The following is a 12957-nucleotide window of genomic DNA, read 5'->3' on the forward strand; positions in this document are numbered from 1 at the left end:
AGACGGGTAAGTGGGTAAGAGGAAATACGGGGCGAAGGAATAAGGACAGATGGATAGGACACTGGATGATTAGATAAGCAGATGGATAGACAGATGGGGAATCAGTGGTTAGATGAAACAAAGAAATGGAAGGAGAGTTGGAAAATGGGTTAATAAACAGATGGGAAGCTGGAGAACTGGAGAGGAAGAGAGGGGCCTGGGTGGATGGGGGAGTGGCTGGTTGGGTTGCATGGGTGAATGGCTCCATGCACATAAACATGCAGGAGGGACAGGCAGGAGGAGAAAAGGCGGGGAAGGTGGACGGAAGGTTGGATTGGCGGGAGGACAGATGTGAGAAAGGGAGGGACAGTCAGGAGGAGAAAAGAAATGGGAAGGTACATGGACAGGAAGACAAAGTAGGAGATGGGAGAAACGGGTAGATGGGAGGACAGATGGATAGGTGGGCAGGCGAATAGGAGAGAGCCCATGGGTGAACCAAAGGGCGCTTCATAACCATTCTGAGAATTTTAAGGAACGTGTAGGCTTTTGCTGAGGGGATGATGGGAACCTTAACCTGGAGTCCCTTGAAGTCAAGGGCAGCAGGGATGGAAGGGCACTTGTGTCTTGCCTCTCTCTTCCCTTTACTCCTAGTCTGTGGTTGTATCCTTCCCAACTCAGATTTTCCTCCTATAACCAGACAAAAACCTGTATCTTCTACTCCTGGCCAAAGGGGAAGCAGAGTCATAACTTCCAGAGACATTCTGGGAGCAGAGGGGCTCCAAAGGGAGACCTAATATAGGGGGTTCTAATATAGGGAGATCTAATATAGGGGGTTCCTGTCTTCACTGTCATGAGCAAGCCAAGCTTGAGTAGGATGTCAAGGGGTGGCAAAGGTAGCTGGGGTCTTCCATGGGCCAGAGATACCAATGGTCCCCTGAGGTTCTGAACCAGCCCACTGTCCCCTGATACCCCAGACCACAGAGGACTACGAACACTGCTCATTACGGCTATGACATTATTGTATGTGTTCTGCCAGGAAGGTTTAGGTCTCTTTTTGACCAAGTTAGGTGCCGAGCACACAACGGGTGCACAATAACCGCACGTGGGAAGTGCTCTCCTCATCTCAGAAGCAAGGTGTTGGAAGGAACTCTGCAGACCGTGTTACCCAACCCCCATCAGGCCCAGGGTTCTGATGCTTCCGCTCTAACTCTGGGCCTCGGGGCTGGTGATGCCGTCAGAGAAGATTACTGATGGTCTCAGCTGCTGGGATGTCATGGGAGGGCTCCCATTGGCCAACACAGCGAACCAGCCAGCCGAGGCACCTTGTTAGCACAGAGCCCTGTCTAGAACCAGGTTTCAGGACTCCAGGGGTCTTGCTTGCTGCACGCTGGCACAATCAACCCAGGGCTGGTCTAGACGCTTGCCGATCTGGGGTCTGAGCTTGGGCTCTGCCACTTGCTAGCTGTGTGCTCTTGGGGAAGTTTCCGAACATTCTGAGCCCCCACTTCCTGCAACTCTCAAGTAATACCTACCTCTCGGGGATGCCGGGAGGAGCTGATGAGAGAGTGCATGTAGAGCGGTAGCAGGGTGTGCCCGGCAGAGAGCAGACGTTCACCACGTGGAACCGCCTTCCCTCCCATACTGTGTGCCCCCCACCCCCATGACAATCACTCTTTATTGAGCACCAGGGACTCTGCCACGCGCCATGCTGGGTGTGGAGGACAGAGATGCTGAAATGAAGATGCAAATGGCTTTATCCTCCAGTCTGGGCTCAGGGGCTCCCAGGAGAAGGTGCCAGTGGCCGCTGGAGGCCGCAGGGAGGAGTCACGAGTCTGAGGGGGCTCTGCCAGGACAGGCCATGTGGGTTACAGGAGAGCAGCCCCGAGTGTTACCCGGTGCTCTCCCTGCCCTCCCCTCCCCGGACCTCTTCTGTGAACTGAGGGAGGTATACCCAATGGCAGCAGACATCTTCTTTGGCTTGGACACCATTTCTCTGTCAAGGGGCAGAGCCCTGGCTGGCCAGGCAGAGTCCCCAGCTCCATACCAGTTGTCCCACCCCTCACCGGAAGCCCCACAGTCCTGGAATGAAGGAGGAAAGGCAAGTGGATGAACATGATGAGTGGCTGGAAGAGAGGTGGAACTTCCACTGAGAGCATCGTCCAATGACTCTGCGTCATTCAGCTTTGACCAACCGCCCTCCTTCCGCCCCTGCAGGCCTGACAGACTGAGGCCTGCCCACAGCTGTCATCTCCATCTCCTGCGGCGACCGGCGCAAGGGCCTGTACACGGCACAGTCACCCTGCTGGCATCTGGGAACCCTCTAAGAAGAGGAAAGGGGACCCCCGGACCTCCACAGGGACATCCCGGCAGCCTTTCCCGGCACTACCCACTGAGACGCCTCAGCTAGCGCCCAGAGGCCCGAGCTGCCACCACAATGTCCAACACGGAGACGGAGACACAGACAGGCAGACAGAGACGGACAGGAAGGGCTCTCCGGGCCTGGGCGCAGCCAGGTGGTGGTGGTGGAGGGTCCTGAAGACCATCAGGCCCAGCCAGAGCCCAAGGGTGAGGGGAGGGAGGGGATGGCAGCCTGAAGGAAGCCGAGAACCTAAGAGGAGGCTCCTGAGGTTTCCGAGTGATGGGGAAGGCCCACGCCTCCCGGAAGACACACGGCCCCGGAGGAACAGAAGGCTCAGTGTGCTGCCTTTCCCTCACTCCCGGCACGCAGTGAGGGCCAACGGCAAGCTTTCTCTGCTGCAACTTGCCATCACCCACCCGCCACCAGTCCCTCTCAGAAGTCACGGAGTTTGAGATTCTACCATTTCAGATTCGCTTACTGCTTCGGCTCTGAAGGTATTGTCTTCCGGAAGCCTCTACGAGCATTTGAAGAGAGCTCAGAACCCTCGCTGATCACTGGTTGGGAACAGAGCCTCCTGGGCCTGGCCTTCGGGGCGGCCTGGGCAAGCCTTCACACCCAGGACTCCACGCCCCAAGGCATATGTGGTATCTGCACCCCTCTGTTCAGCTTATACCCTCTGGACCCTCCAGGGCGGGGACTGCCGGTAGGCTTGGCATGGCCTCCAATGAAAAGAGCTGCTGGAAAAGAAGTGTTCCTGCCGGGGACCCGGCCTCTCTCAGACCTGACAAAAACAGACCAGGCCTTTCCTCTCCAAAAAGGCAGGGGGACCTGAATAGGGACCCCTCTTTGGAGACACTGCCCTGGCGGAGAACTTAGCCGGATGGGTTTTTCTAGTCTCATGTGTCAAGGTGAAGGCTCTCCGAGATGGTTCTCTGTGTGCTGGGCACAGGGAACCCAAATGGCCCTGGGCTGGGATGCACTCTCAAGACTGGGTTCCTCACAACGAGAACAGAACAGTGGGGTCCCCTGGACGCACCCCACTCCAGAGGCCACTTGATCAGCCACCTGATTTTGCCACTCCTTCCAGGAAAGGGGGAGATCTGCTCAAGAGAGGAAGGTGATGGGGGCGATGCCCTGAGAGTTACAGCTCTAGCATTAACGATCACTTGGTTTGGGAGGGGGGGGATTCACTTCCTTTCCCGTCAAGGGGGTTTTGGACAAGAGGTTTTTTACTCTGTTACTTAGACTGTCAGTCAATGATTCCCATCTCTCTTCTCCATGAAGGTCCACTGGCTGCCTAAGGCCAGGGATGGGTGGGGCTGTAGAGGACACATGGGGACAGAGCCCACACCCAGGGCAGAGGCAGGCGGGGCTGTGCTGCCTTGGACATGGCAGGGCTCTGGGACTGGAAGCATGCACGAGGCAGGGGGCCGGGCTCCAGGCCTATCTGCCTTCCCTGGGGACCTCTTGGAACACTGTTTATGGGACGCCAAGAGAGAAGAAGACCAGAGAAAGAGAGCAGGAGGGACGGCACCTCCATTCCAACCAAAGCCTAAGTGGGAAAGTTTGAGGTCTGCTGAGAATGCCAGAAGGCAGAGGAGGGCAGGGGTCGGTGAACGGGGTTAGGAGACCAGAGGTGGAACTGGGTCAGAGAAGGGCCATGAGCCAGGGGATGTGGTGAGCTGGCCCCTGACCCAGTACAGAGAGAACGGAAGGGGCCAGCAAGAGGAGGAGGAAGTGAGGAAGGCTGGCCACCTCCGCCCGGGCCCCCTCAAAGCTGCGGCCCAACCTCTCTCACTGGGCACAGCTTCACCAACAGAAGAAAGGTCAACGAGTGGCAAAATTGAAGCCGTTCTCCAGTTCTTCCTGCAGAAACACCACAAGGCTCCAGTGGGGGCCAGCCTGGAGGCCCCCCACTTGCTCAAAGGAGAAGCCAGGGCCCTCATGCCCCTGCCCCAAGAATCTGCAGCGCACAAGAGGCTGAAGCCACCGGGGGGGGGGGGGGTGTCCGAGAGCCCCAGGCCTTTCTCTGCTTCACCTCTGTCCCTCTGCTCCTCTACCAGGAAGCAACGGGCGAGCCGCACTGTCTTCCCTGCCTGGCCTGCGGGGACAGTCAACGCCATGAGTGGGGGGAGGGGCTTGATCCAAGTCTCACGGACTCGGCCCCACTTGCTCACACGAAGGGCCGGGCAGCTGCCGCCGGCCAGGCCACCGCCAGCTCCTAGCACAGCTCTGTGGGACGCGTGCCCTCCGTGGCCCGTCCTTCTTCCTTTCTCAGATGACGGCCAGGGCCTGTGCTGACCCTGCTTCGGGGTGCGGCTGGGGCCGGAATGCAAGGGCTGCCAGCCGGGGCGGTTGCGGGGAGAGCGGCGGAGGAGCCGGGCGGGCAGGAACATGGTCTGAGTGGTGAGGAGGGTGGAGGCAGGGGCGAGCGCTGCCATGAGAAGTGACCATGCGAGTGTGCTTAGTGGCTCGGAGTGGAATGGATTTCCAAACGCAAGAGTGGTGGTGACGAGTGCAACTGCTGGAGCTCACCAGCTCAGTGGACAAAGGGCTACGGAGACATGCAGAAGGACGGGGTGAGGAGATAAAATCAAAACCAGGAACCGTGTGCAAGAGCGCCATCAGGCGGCGGGGGTGGGGAGCGCGCAGGTGGAGGACAGTGTGGGATCCAAGAGGACAGGCTGCGGCAGCCAGGGGGCGCCACTGCCCGGTCTGGAGCCGGCTGCTCGGCCACCGGGGAGCCCGGGGAAGGGGGGTGCCCCAGGCCCCAGGCGGAGAGGTCTGGACCCCTGAGCTCTGTGCTAGGGCTCCCAGAGGGGAGCTCCCTACAGCGGGAAGGGGCAGTGCCCCAGCTGACTGTCTCTTACCTTTGGTTTTAAAAGCAAAGTGACAGTGCTTGCACACATAGGGCCGGACGTCAGTGTGGGTGCGGATGTGTTTCTTCAGCATGCTGGGCTTCTTGCAGCGAATTCCACACTCCTCACAAACATATTTCCCTCGGCCGCGGCCTCGCACATATACATACTCTTCGTTTGATTTGTACCTATGAGCAACAGGCGTCATGGTAAAGGAAAAAAAAAGGAGGAGAAGAGGCAGGTTCCCACCTCAGAAGATGCACACGCTTGCTAGCCGCATCCAGCCCGTTACGGATACCGGGAGAGGAGGACGCGGAACGAGAGAGAACCTCGGGGTGGGGGTGGGGGTGGTCGCCCTGGGGATCCACCATGGACCCCTGCACCTGTCCTGCCCTCCGACAGGTAGGGCTGCCCCCTCTTTTCTCTCTAGAGGCAGCAGACCCTGTGCTTCCTGCCGGGAAGTGAAGCCACCGGTTGGCAGAGGGCCTCCGCTCCAGAGCCAGCCTCCACACCAGCCCACAAGGGACAGCCACTCTGGGCCACCAGAGGAACGACAAGAGTGAGAGAAGGTGACGACCACAGCTCTAGCGGCTACCATTTGCCAAGTGCTCACGCTGTGCTGGGCACTTTACACAAATTGAATCACAGTCACGAGCAAGAGCCCTTCAGAGCTCGAGGCTCAAGCTCCCACAGCCAGAAAGGTATGGAAGGAGGATCTGAATCTGCCCCAAAGCCTATCCGCCTCTCACAACGGGCAACAGTCTGCGAGGAAGCCACCTGGACACTGGTGTGAGGGGAGGTATGAGGGACGGCCATCATTTCCCTGTTCTCAGAGTGAGAAACCAGGAGCCCCGCGCTCTCTGCACGGCCCTATCTCCAGATGAGCTGGAAAGCTCTCAGGACCCAGATTCCAGCGATCCCCTAGGGTCACAGGAACAGGGCCAAAAGCTTTCCTAGGATGGCTCCTGGGGCAGCCAGACCACCTGCCCGGCCTCAGGGCCACCAATGTTCTTGGACCTGAATCAGAATCTCTTATTTCCACCTAGAAGGAAGCCCATGAGGTTCACTCGATACGATCCTCATCAAAATGCCTTGTTGGCCTGCTATAGATGTGCACGTCTCCTGACTGGGGCAGGAAAGGCTATGATGGAGACAGTGGAGGGGTTCCTGGATGATTCCAGGAGAGCCTTCTGACTCACGAGGCATGGGTGCCTTAGGGGCGGTGTGGCCTCTTGGCCAGCTGAACATGCCCCAGAACCCAGCAAGAGGCCTGCCTGTGCCCCACACTCGCGCTGCACAACATGTCTCTGCCCGGGGGGCCTTGGCACTCAAACTCAGAACAGGCGCAGAGGGGCAGGGAGGTGGCTGGGACAGGGTGAGGAAGTTGGCACAGCAGCTGGGACTCAACCCTACTCTGCAGGGACCATCAGCTTATGGCTGCGAGGATGTCACAGGATGACGTGAAAGAAGTGACTCTAAGGGAGGGAGCCAGCAGGCGGCGACAGAGGGATCACTCACACACACTCTCACACGTACTCACACATACACACGTATGCACACCCACACGCACTCCTACTCATTCGCATACACTCTCTCACCATGGACCACTGTCCACAGGTCCCTACGGGTCCTGGCTTTTGTCACCTCAGCTTCGGCCAACGGATGCCTCTTACGTCATCTAAAACCAGGGCGAAGTGGTATCTTGTGCTCAAGGGGAAGAAATGGAGGCCGTGGGGGTGGTTGGTAGGGAGACACGACTCTCGTCACTCTGCTGAAGAGCACCCTATGGGCAAACAGGGGACGGCTATCTCCCAGTGACAGAGGGTCGCATCCAGACAGCAGGACTCCTGGACCCAAAGCAGCTACCCACACCTGATTTTAATTCCTGTGTCCCTCTGTTGCCCCTGGGACCCATTCTGAGATGGAGCATCCTTTTCGCAGCCAGAGAAGAAGTGAGAACGGCTTAGTCTCTTAGCACTGGGGGCTCTGCCACCACCTGGACACCAACCTCTGCTCAGCCCTGCTCGCCGGGTCCACGACACCCTCCCCCTGCTCCAACGTCCATCGACACAGGCATCCCTCGGTGTCCCCCTTCCCTCCACCCCACTGCTGTGGCGGGTGCTGGGCGCTTGGCCCACCATCAGTGTGACTTCTCCTGTGTTTGGGCTCCGCCCTAGGCTCAAGCCAACTCAGCATCAGGTACTGGAGTCCATCTTCCGAGGCTGCTCTCGGACCCCTCATTTCTTCCTCTACAGCAAGCCTACACGACAAGCTTACGCGTACACACACGCACAGAAAGGACTCTGTCTGAACCTTCAAGGGTTGTGCCTTGACTCGTGTGCCTTGACCATGGAAGGTGTGTGCAACCTGCTGGGGAGCCCAAGGGGGCTGGGAAGGGCCAGGGAGGACAGCGAGGGATGAAAGCTGGTCCAGACAGGGACCAGGAACAAAGGCAAGAGGTGTTAAAACGCCCGGAGGATTTGGTGGGTGAAAGCAGATGAGGTGGGTAGGGCGGGACCAACTGGATCACCATCTCCGTCAGGCTGGAATGTCATGCTAAGAAGTGTAGACTCCATCAAAGTTGTCTCAAAGATAAAGTCTCAGACAGAAGATGCTTCCCTGGCAACACGGGGAATGGTGTGGAGGAGGAGAGACTTTGAGTCCCTGTAAGAGGCACATGTCGTAGGACAGGCGGCCATCTGGAGGGGGTAGGGGTCACAGTGAGGCAGAAACAAAGATCAGAGTTTTCAACTTGGCTGGTTCGAGTGATACCATCTGTGGGCTTGGAGGGAAGCAATGCAGGACTCTAGTCTTTTGCTGAGTGTGAGATGCCTGTGAGGAGGACTTGAAGAAATGCCCAGGACACGGCTGGAAATCCTCAGGACTCGGCATATGGGATGCGCAGATTTGTGAGGGGGAAGCTGACCACTCAGGACAGGATTGAAAATAACAGGAGGACAGCGTAAGGGCCTAGAAGGCTCCCAAATGTGAGGGTGGGCAGAAAGACGGCACCAAAGCAGCAACTTCCTGGTAGCTCAGGAGGTTTGGAAGCCAGGGGAAAGGGGCTGGAGGGGGCAGCGGCCAGCTGAGGCAACGTCACGGAGATTTGGAAGAGGATGGTTACTGAGGGGCCCCGGGACTTGTCGAGGGCGGTCCTGGTTGAATGGCTCGGAGCCTATGATTTCTCTGCTCCTTGAAAGCTGGGACCAGGATCCATAAAGCTTTACAGCTTTGTGGTTCCCAAAGGGCCCAGCCCAAGGACAGGCATGGGGCAGCTGTCCTGTGTGGGCTGGACCCTCCTCCTGGGTAGGACCATCCCCCACTTCTCACTTCCCTCCCTCCCCCCCGCTCCCCCCCACGCCGGGTCAGGATCAGCCCCCCTTGTTGTGTAGAGGTCCCACCCCTTCCCCAGCAGCTCCAAAGCCTCTGCCTCTGCTTTCTGGCACATTCCGCCATCATGGACCACACACTCAGTTCAATCTTGTCACTAACTGACCAACCAACTGCAAAGCCTCCCTGGACCCGCACCCATTCCAGCGACTGCTCCCTCTGCTTCCTTTCTCAGCCCAAGCCTGGAAAGGACGGTCCATGCTTGTTTGTCCATGCCTCCTCACCACCCCGACTCCTGAGCCCCCACAACCCAGCTTCCCTGGCCAGCTGTCCTTGCCAAGGTCACGGGTTGCTAAATCCAAAGGACAGCTGCCTTTTCCTGTCTGCCCTTTGGCCTGCTTTCCAGAGGCGCCTGCTTGGCTTGGTGACCCTTCTCTGCAAGCTCCTTCCTTACCCCTCTCCAGGCTCCAGCCTGCACTCTCCTCTCTTCACCCCTCCCAGTGAACCCCCTCTGTGAACACCTGACTTATCACCCAACAGCCAATGGATACGCTGTTCTCTCCAGCTCTGACCTCTCTGCTGCACATCCAGCTGCCCCCTCAGTATCTTGCCTGGTGGTCGTCAGGCACCTCGCACCCACGTGCCCAGAACCCTGTTCCCATGTCCCTCCTTCAGTACCACCTCCTTCTGGGTGCCTGTCTCCGTAAATGGCATGCACACCTCTGCGGCTGGTGAGGCCGGCAGCCTGGGCTTCCCCCTCGTGCCTCCGCTGCCTTCTCTCTTTATACTCAGTCCGTCACCACAGCCCTGACCAAGTGTGGTCCAAGGAGACCCGCCTCCTGCCCGGACTAGCCAGGGCCACCAGCCTCTCCGCCTTGAGGCTGCATCTTTTCTCCACAGAGCAGGCAGAAGGGCTTTCCCTAACACATGCAGTCCTGCCTCTCCTCCCAGCCTGGGGGCGACGCCCCCCCCCCCCATCTCCCTCAGGATAAAGCCCTGCCCCTGCACCACCTGGCCCTGCTACCTCTCCAGGGCCCCGCTCCCCACTGTGCCAAACATCGCGGGGCCTCAGAGTCCCTTTCCTCTGGTCTTCTGCCCTCCCCAGCACCACCCCCTTCCATCTGACCAGCTCCTCTGCGCCTTCAGGACTTTGCCAATAGGTCCCTTCCTCTGGAGCCCTCTCTTCCACCTCTGAGCCTGGGGGTCCCACCTGCTCCTCCTTCACACTGTCGAGCTGTGGTTTTCTCACAAGCGTGGTCCCCATGATCCCCATGAAGGAGGGACTGTGTCCGCCTCAGCGCTTGGCCTATCCCCAGGGCTTGGCACAGCGCCTGACACCCAGCAAGTGCCCAGCACATCTGACTGCACACGAGAAAGCCAAACCCAGGCCTTCTCTCCCTGGCTCTGCTATAATCAGCCTCTCGGCCTTGACATCCCCACTCTCGGAGGCTAGAGCACAGGCTCAACCCAATGCTGTGGCCACCCCACGGGCCACATAGCCAGGTCCTCCTAGCCACGATGGACTGGCTGAACACTCCCCACTCCCCGGTAGCAACTGTTCTGCTCACAGGATGTAGGTCAGTATGAGACCTGGGTTCAAGTTCTGGCTCCTGCTTGAGCTTGCCGGGTGACCTTGGGTAGGTCAATTTCAGTCCCTTAGGAAACAATCCATCTTCACTGCCCGGAGATACACCAAGCGCCGTCACATGCCCCGACCTCAACCAGTCCTCCCATCAGCGCTTTACCATTGTCCCCATTTTACAGAAAAGGGAACCAAGGCCCAAGAAGTTGGGCCTTGTGACGTGGCCCAAAGATCAGCGATCTTTCTGCCCAGCTCCCCATCTCTGCACAGACTTGCTGCCCACATACTTTCAGATGATGTTGCCCAAGGTTTCCTTAGCACTTTCCTTCTCCAGGATTCCCAGGGCCCTGTAACACTGCAGACAAACAAGAACAGCATCGTTCTCCACCCAGCCCTTCCTGAAAGGGCCGCCAGCGCTGGGTGGGACCCACAGGTGTTGACAGCTAACAGAAAAATGCCCTGCAGAGAGCCGGGGCAGGAAACCAGAAAACCATGGTGGGGCCTCTAGGGGCCCAGTTGTGCCTCCCAGGTTTGCTCGCCCCTCCCCGTCTGCCTAAGGCTGCCCTTGACCCAGGGGGAGGAGAAGTGAGGGACCCCCTGCCTGTTCTGGGACCACAAGACAGTCCATGCTGACAGGCCTGGAAGCAGCTGACTCACAGCTCCCGGGACAGGGAGCCATTTCTCTGAGCCCCACCTACCTGCCTGTCTTCTGCTTCCCTGACAAACCAGTATCAGCCAGTCCGCGAAATGTTTAGTTTTGTTCTTCAAGAAAAATAGCTGTTTCTCTGGGTTCCAGAATGTCTTAGTTAGAGGGACCTTGAGACCACACAGCTTAACTACCTGAGGCCCAGACTTGTGATGGCCAGGCAGCAAAGCGGCTGAGCAGAGCCCGGCCAGTCCGACCATGGCCGTGGCACCAGACCCCCTGCCTGGACACAGCTTTCAGTTCTGCCGTCTTCGGTCAAGCAATGAACAAGGCTGGTGGGAGAGGTCTGGAGGTGCCAGGATCTTCAAGAGCGTCTTATTCTATTCCTCTAATAGAGACGCGAACAGAAATGGAGAGGCTGAGTGTCTTGCCAAAGTTACAAGGCAACTAGAAAGAGGTGACGCAGAGCCTGGAACCCAGATCTGCCCCCAGTGCTCTTACACACGACACGGTATGACCTCCTGCCTTCTGCGGCTTCTCTTCCAATCCCATACCTGATGATGCCGAGCTCCCGGACTGTGAGCATTCAGCACATAACACCTTGGCTTGGGGCTCTAGACACCTCACAGACATTTCTGAAAATTGCAGCTTCCACCAGGCACGCTGGAACTCTGTGTACGTGGCACATCCCTCTGCTCCAGGTCCCAGAAGAGGGGATGTGGTGGAAATTAAATGCATTTCAGTCAAGGTGATGGGGGAGTTGTTCTTGGCTCTGCATATGACAAAGATCCAGCAATGGAGCGGCTCTGCGAGGTAGTGAGCTCCCTGTCACTAGCACTGTTCACCCAGAGGCCAGATGAACAGGCTGGGAGACCAAGGAACAGGAGGAAATTCACGGCTACTGCATGCCCGTGACACGGCCAGCTCAGTGACAGAAGGGGAACAGCTTGTTTACTCCTACGACCTGCTGTAAAATGGGCATATTTATCCACTAAATATTTCATGTTGATTCCAATAAAAATAAATAGATCTATTTATTCCCGCACAAATGGAGGCAGGAATGGGGAGGGTGGCAAGAGGACTGAGCAAGCAGCGGTGGCATGGGGGTGGGGCCTGAAGCGGGCTGGAAAGCAGGATACAGTCCCTCTCTAAAGGGACAGTGGCTACGCCTTTCCAGCCATGTGTTGCATGATGTTGGCTGATCTTCCAGGTTATCGAGAAAACCACAAATACAGATTTTTAAAAAAAATGAATACTATTAGTCTACTCTTATATAGCTCTCCCTGGGTACCAAGCACTATTTAAAATGCTTTCTATGCGTCACCTCTCATTTAAATCACATGGTGGCCCATTAAGACAGGGGCTCTAATCATCCCCATTTACACCTGAGGAAATGGAGTCACAGAGAGGTTAAGTAACCTGCCCAAGGTCACACAGCCAGTAAGTTAACAGCTAGAGTTTGAACACAGGTCACATGTTACAAAGTTCAGGTGCTTAACTGCTATGAAATCACCTGTTTTAAGAGACACAATTCAAGGCAAATAAAATAGAAGGAGAGGCAGATCCAGCCAGAGCTAAACTTCTGGCTCAAAGTAATTTCCCTAAGGTCACGAAGCTGGTAGGGGCACGTCTGACCTTCATGACCATGACTTTTTTCTCCACCAAGCTGCGTTTTTCTCTTAAATGAGGGGGGTGAACTCAATGGCCTCCAAGTCACCTTCCTAATCTGAGATCCTATGAGGGTTTTCTGTCGGTATGTTCTTGACCTCTCCATTTACTATTAATATTTTATCATTAAACTCTCACCAGTCCTCCAAATTTGCGGATAATCACTCCAAGCAAAAGCAAGATGCGATCGGAAACGCGCACACGGTCGCTCTAAGTCCCACTTTTGCAGGGAGCCTGTCCTCTGAAGTGAGGCTTAGAGTCCGTTCCCAGGGGTCACTGTGCCCCCATGAGGTCGGGCCACAGTGAGCCCGTCAGCTTGTCTGCAGTGACACGCTCCTGGGGGAGCTCAAAAGGAAAGGACATGGGGAGAGGAACAAGTGCCAGGCGGCAGAGGCCACTGAGCTGTGTACCTGTTACAAATATTTAGTTGCCAAGAGGTAGGGAACACACCCCTTGGTGAAAAATAAACTCGGGAGGCTGGGCTGTGGGCCACAGGGGAAGTTCTCGCTGGGTTCTGAGCCCATCCTAGACTCTC

The 12957-nt window shown here is 57.1% G+C and overlaps 1 protein-coding gene across 5 annotated transcripts in view; it reads right to left on the reverse strand.

Moving 5' to 3' along the window:
• Window positions 1-12957, reverse strand: part of HIVEP3 (HIVEP zinc finger 3) — a 469700-nt gene that overhangs the window by 12586 nt on the left and 444157 nt on the right. For all 5 annotated transcript variants that reach the window (XM_040469831.1, XM_040469832.1, XM_040469833.1 and 2 more), the window contains one exon: window positions 5209-5384. In XM_040469831.1, coding sequence (XP_040325765.1) covers window positions 5209-5384 — 176 coding nt within the window. The remainder of the gene's footprint in view (window positions 1-5208; window positions 5385-12957) is intronic.

Source organism: Herpailurus yagouaroundi, unplaced genomic scaffold, assembly GCF_014898765.1.
Source record: "Herpailurus yagouaroundi ecotype Mexico unplaced genomic scaffold, PumYag 77, whole genome shotgun sequence".
Taxonomy (NCBI): Eukaryota; Metazoa; Chordata; class Mammalia; order Carnivora; family Felidae; genus Herpailurus; species Herpailurus yagouaroundi.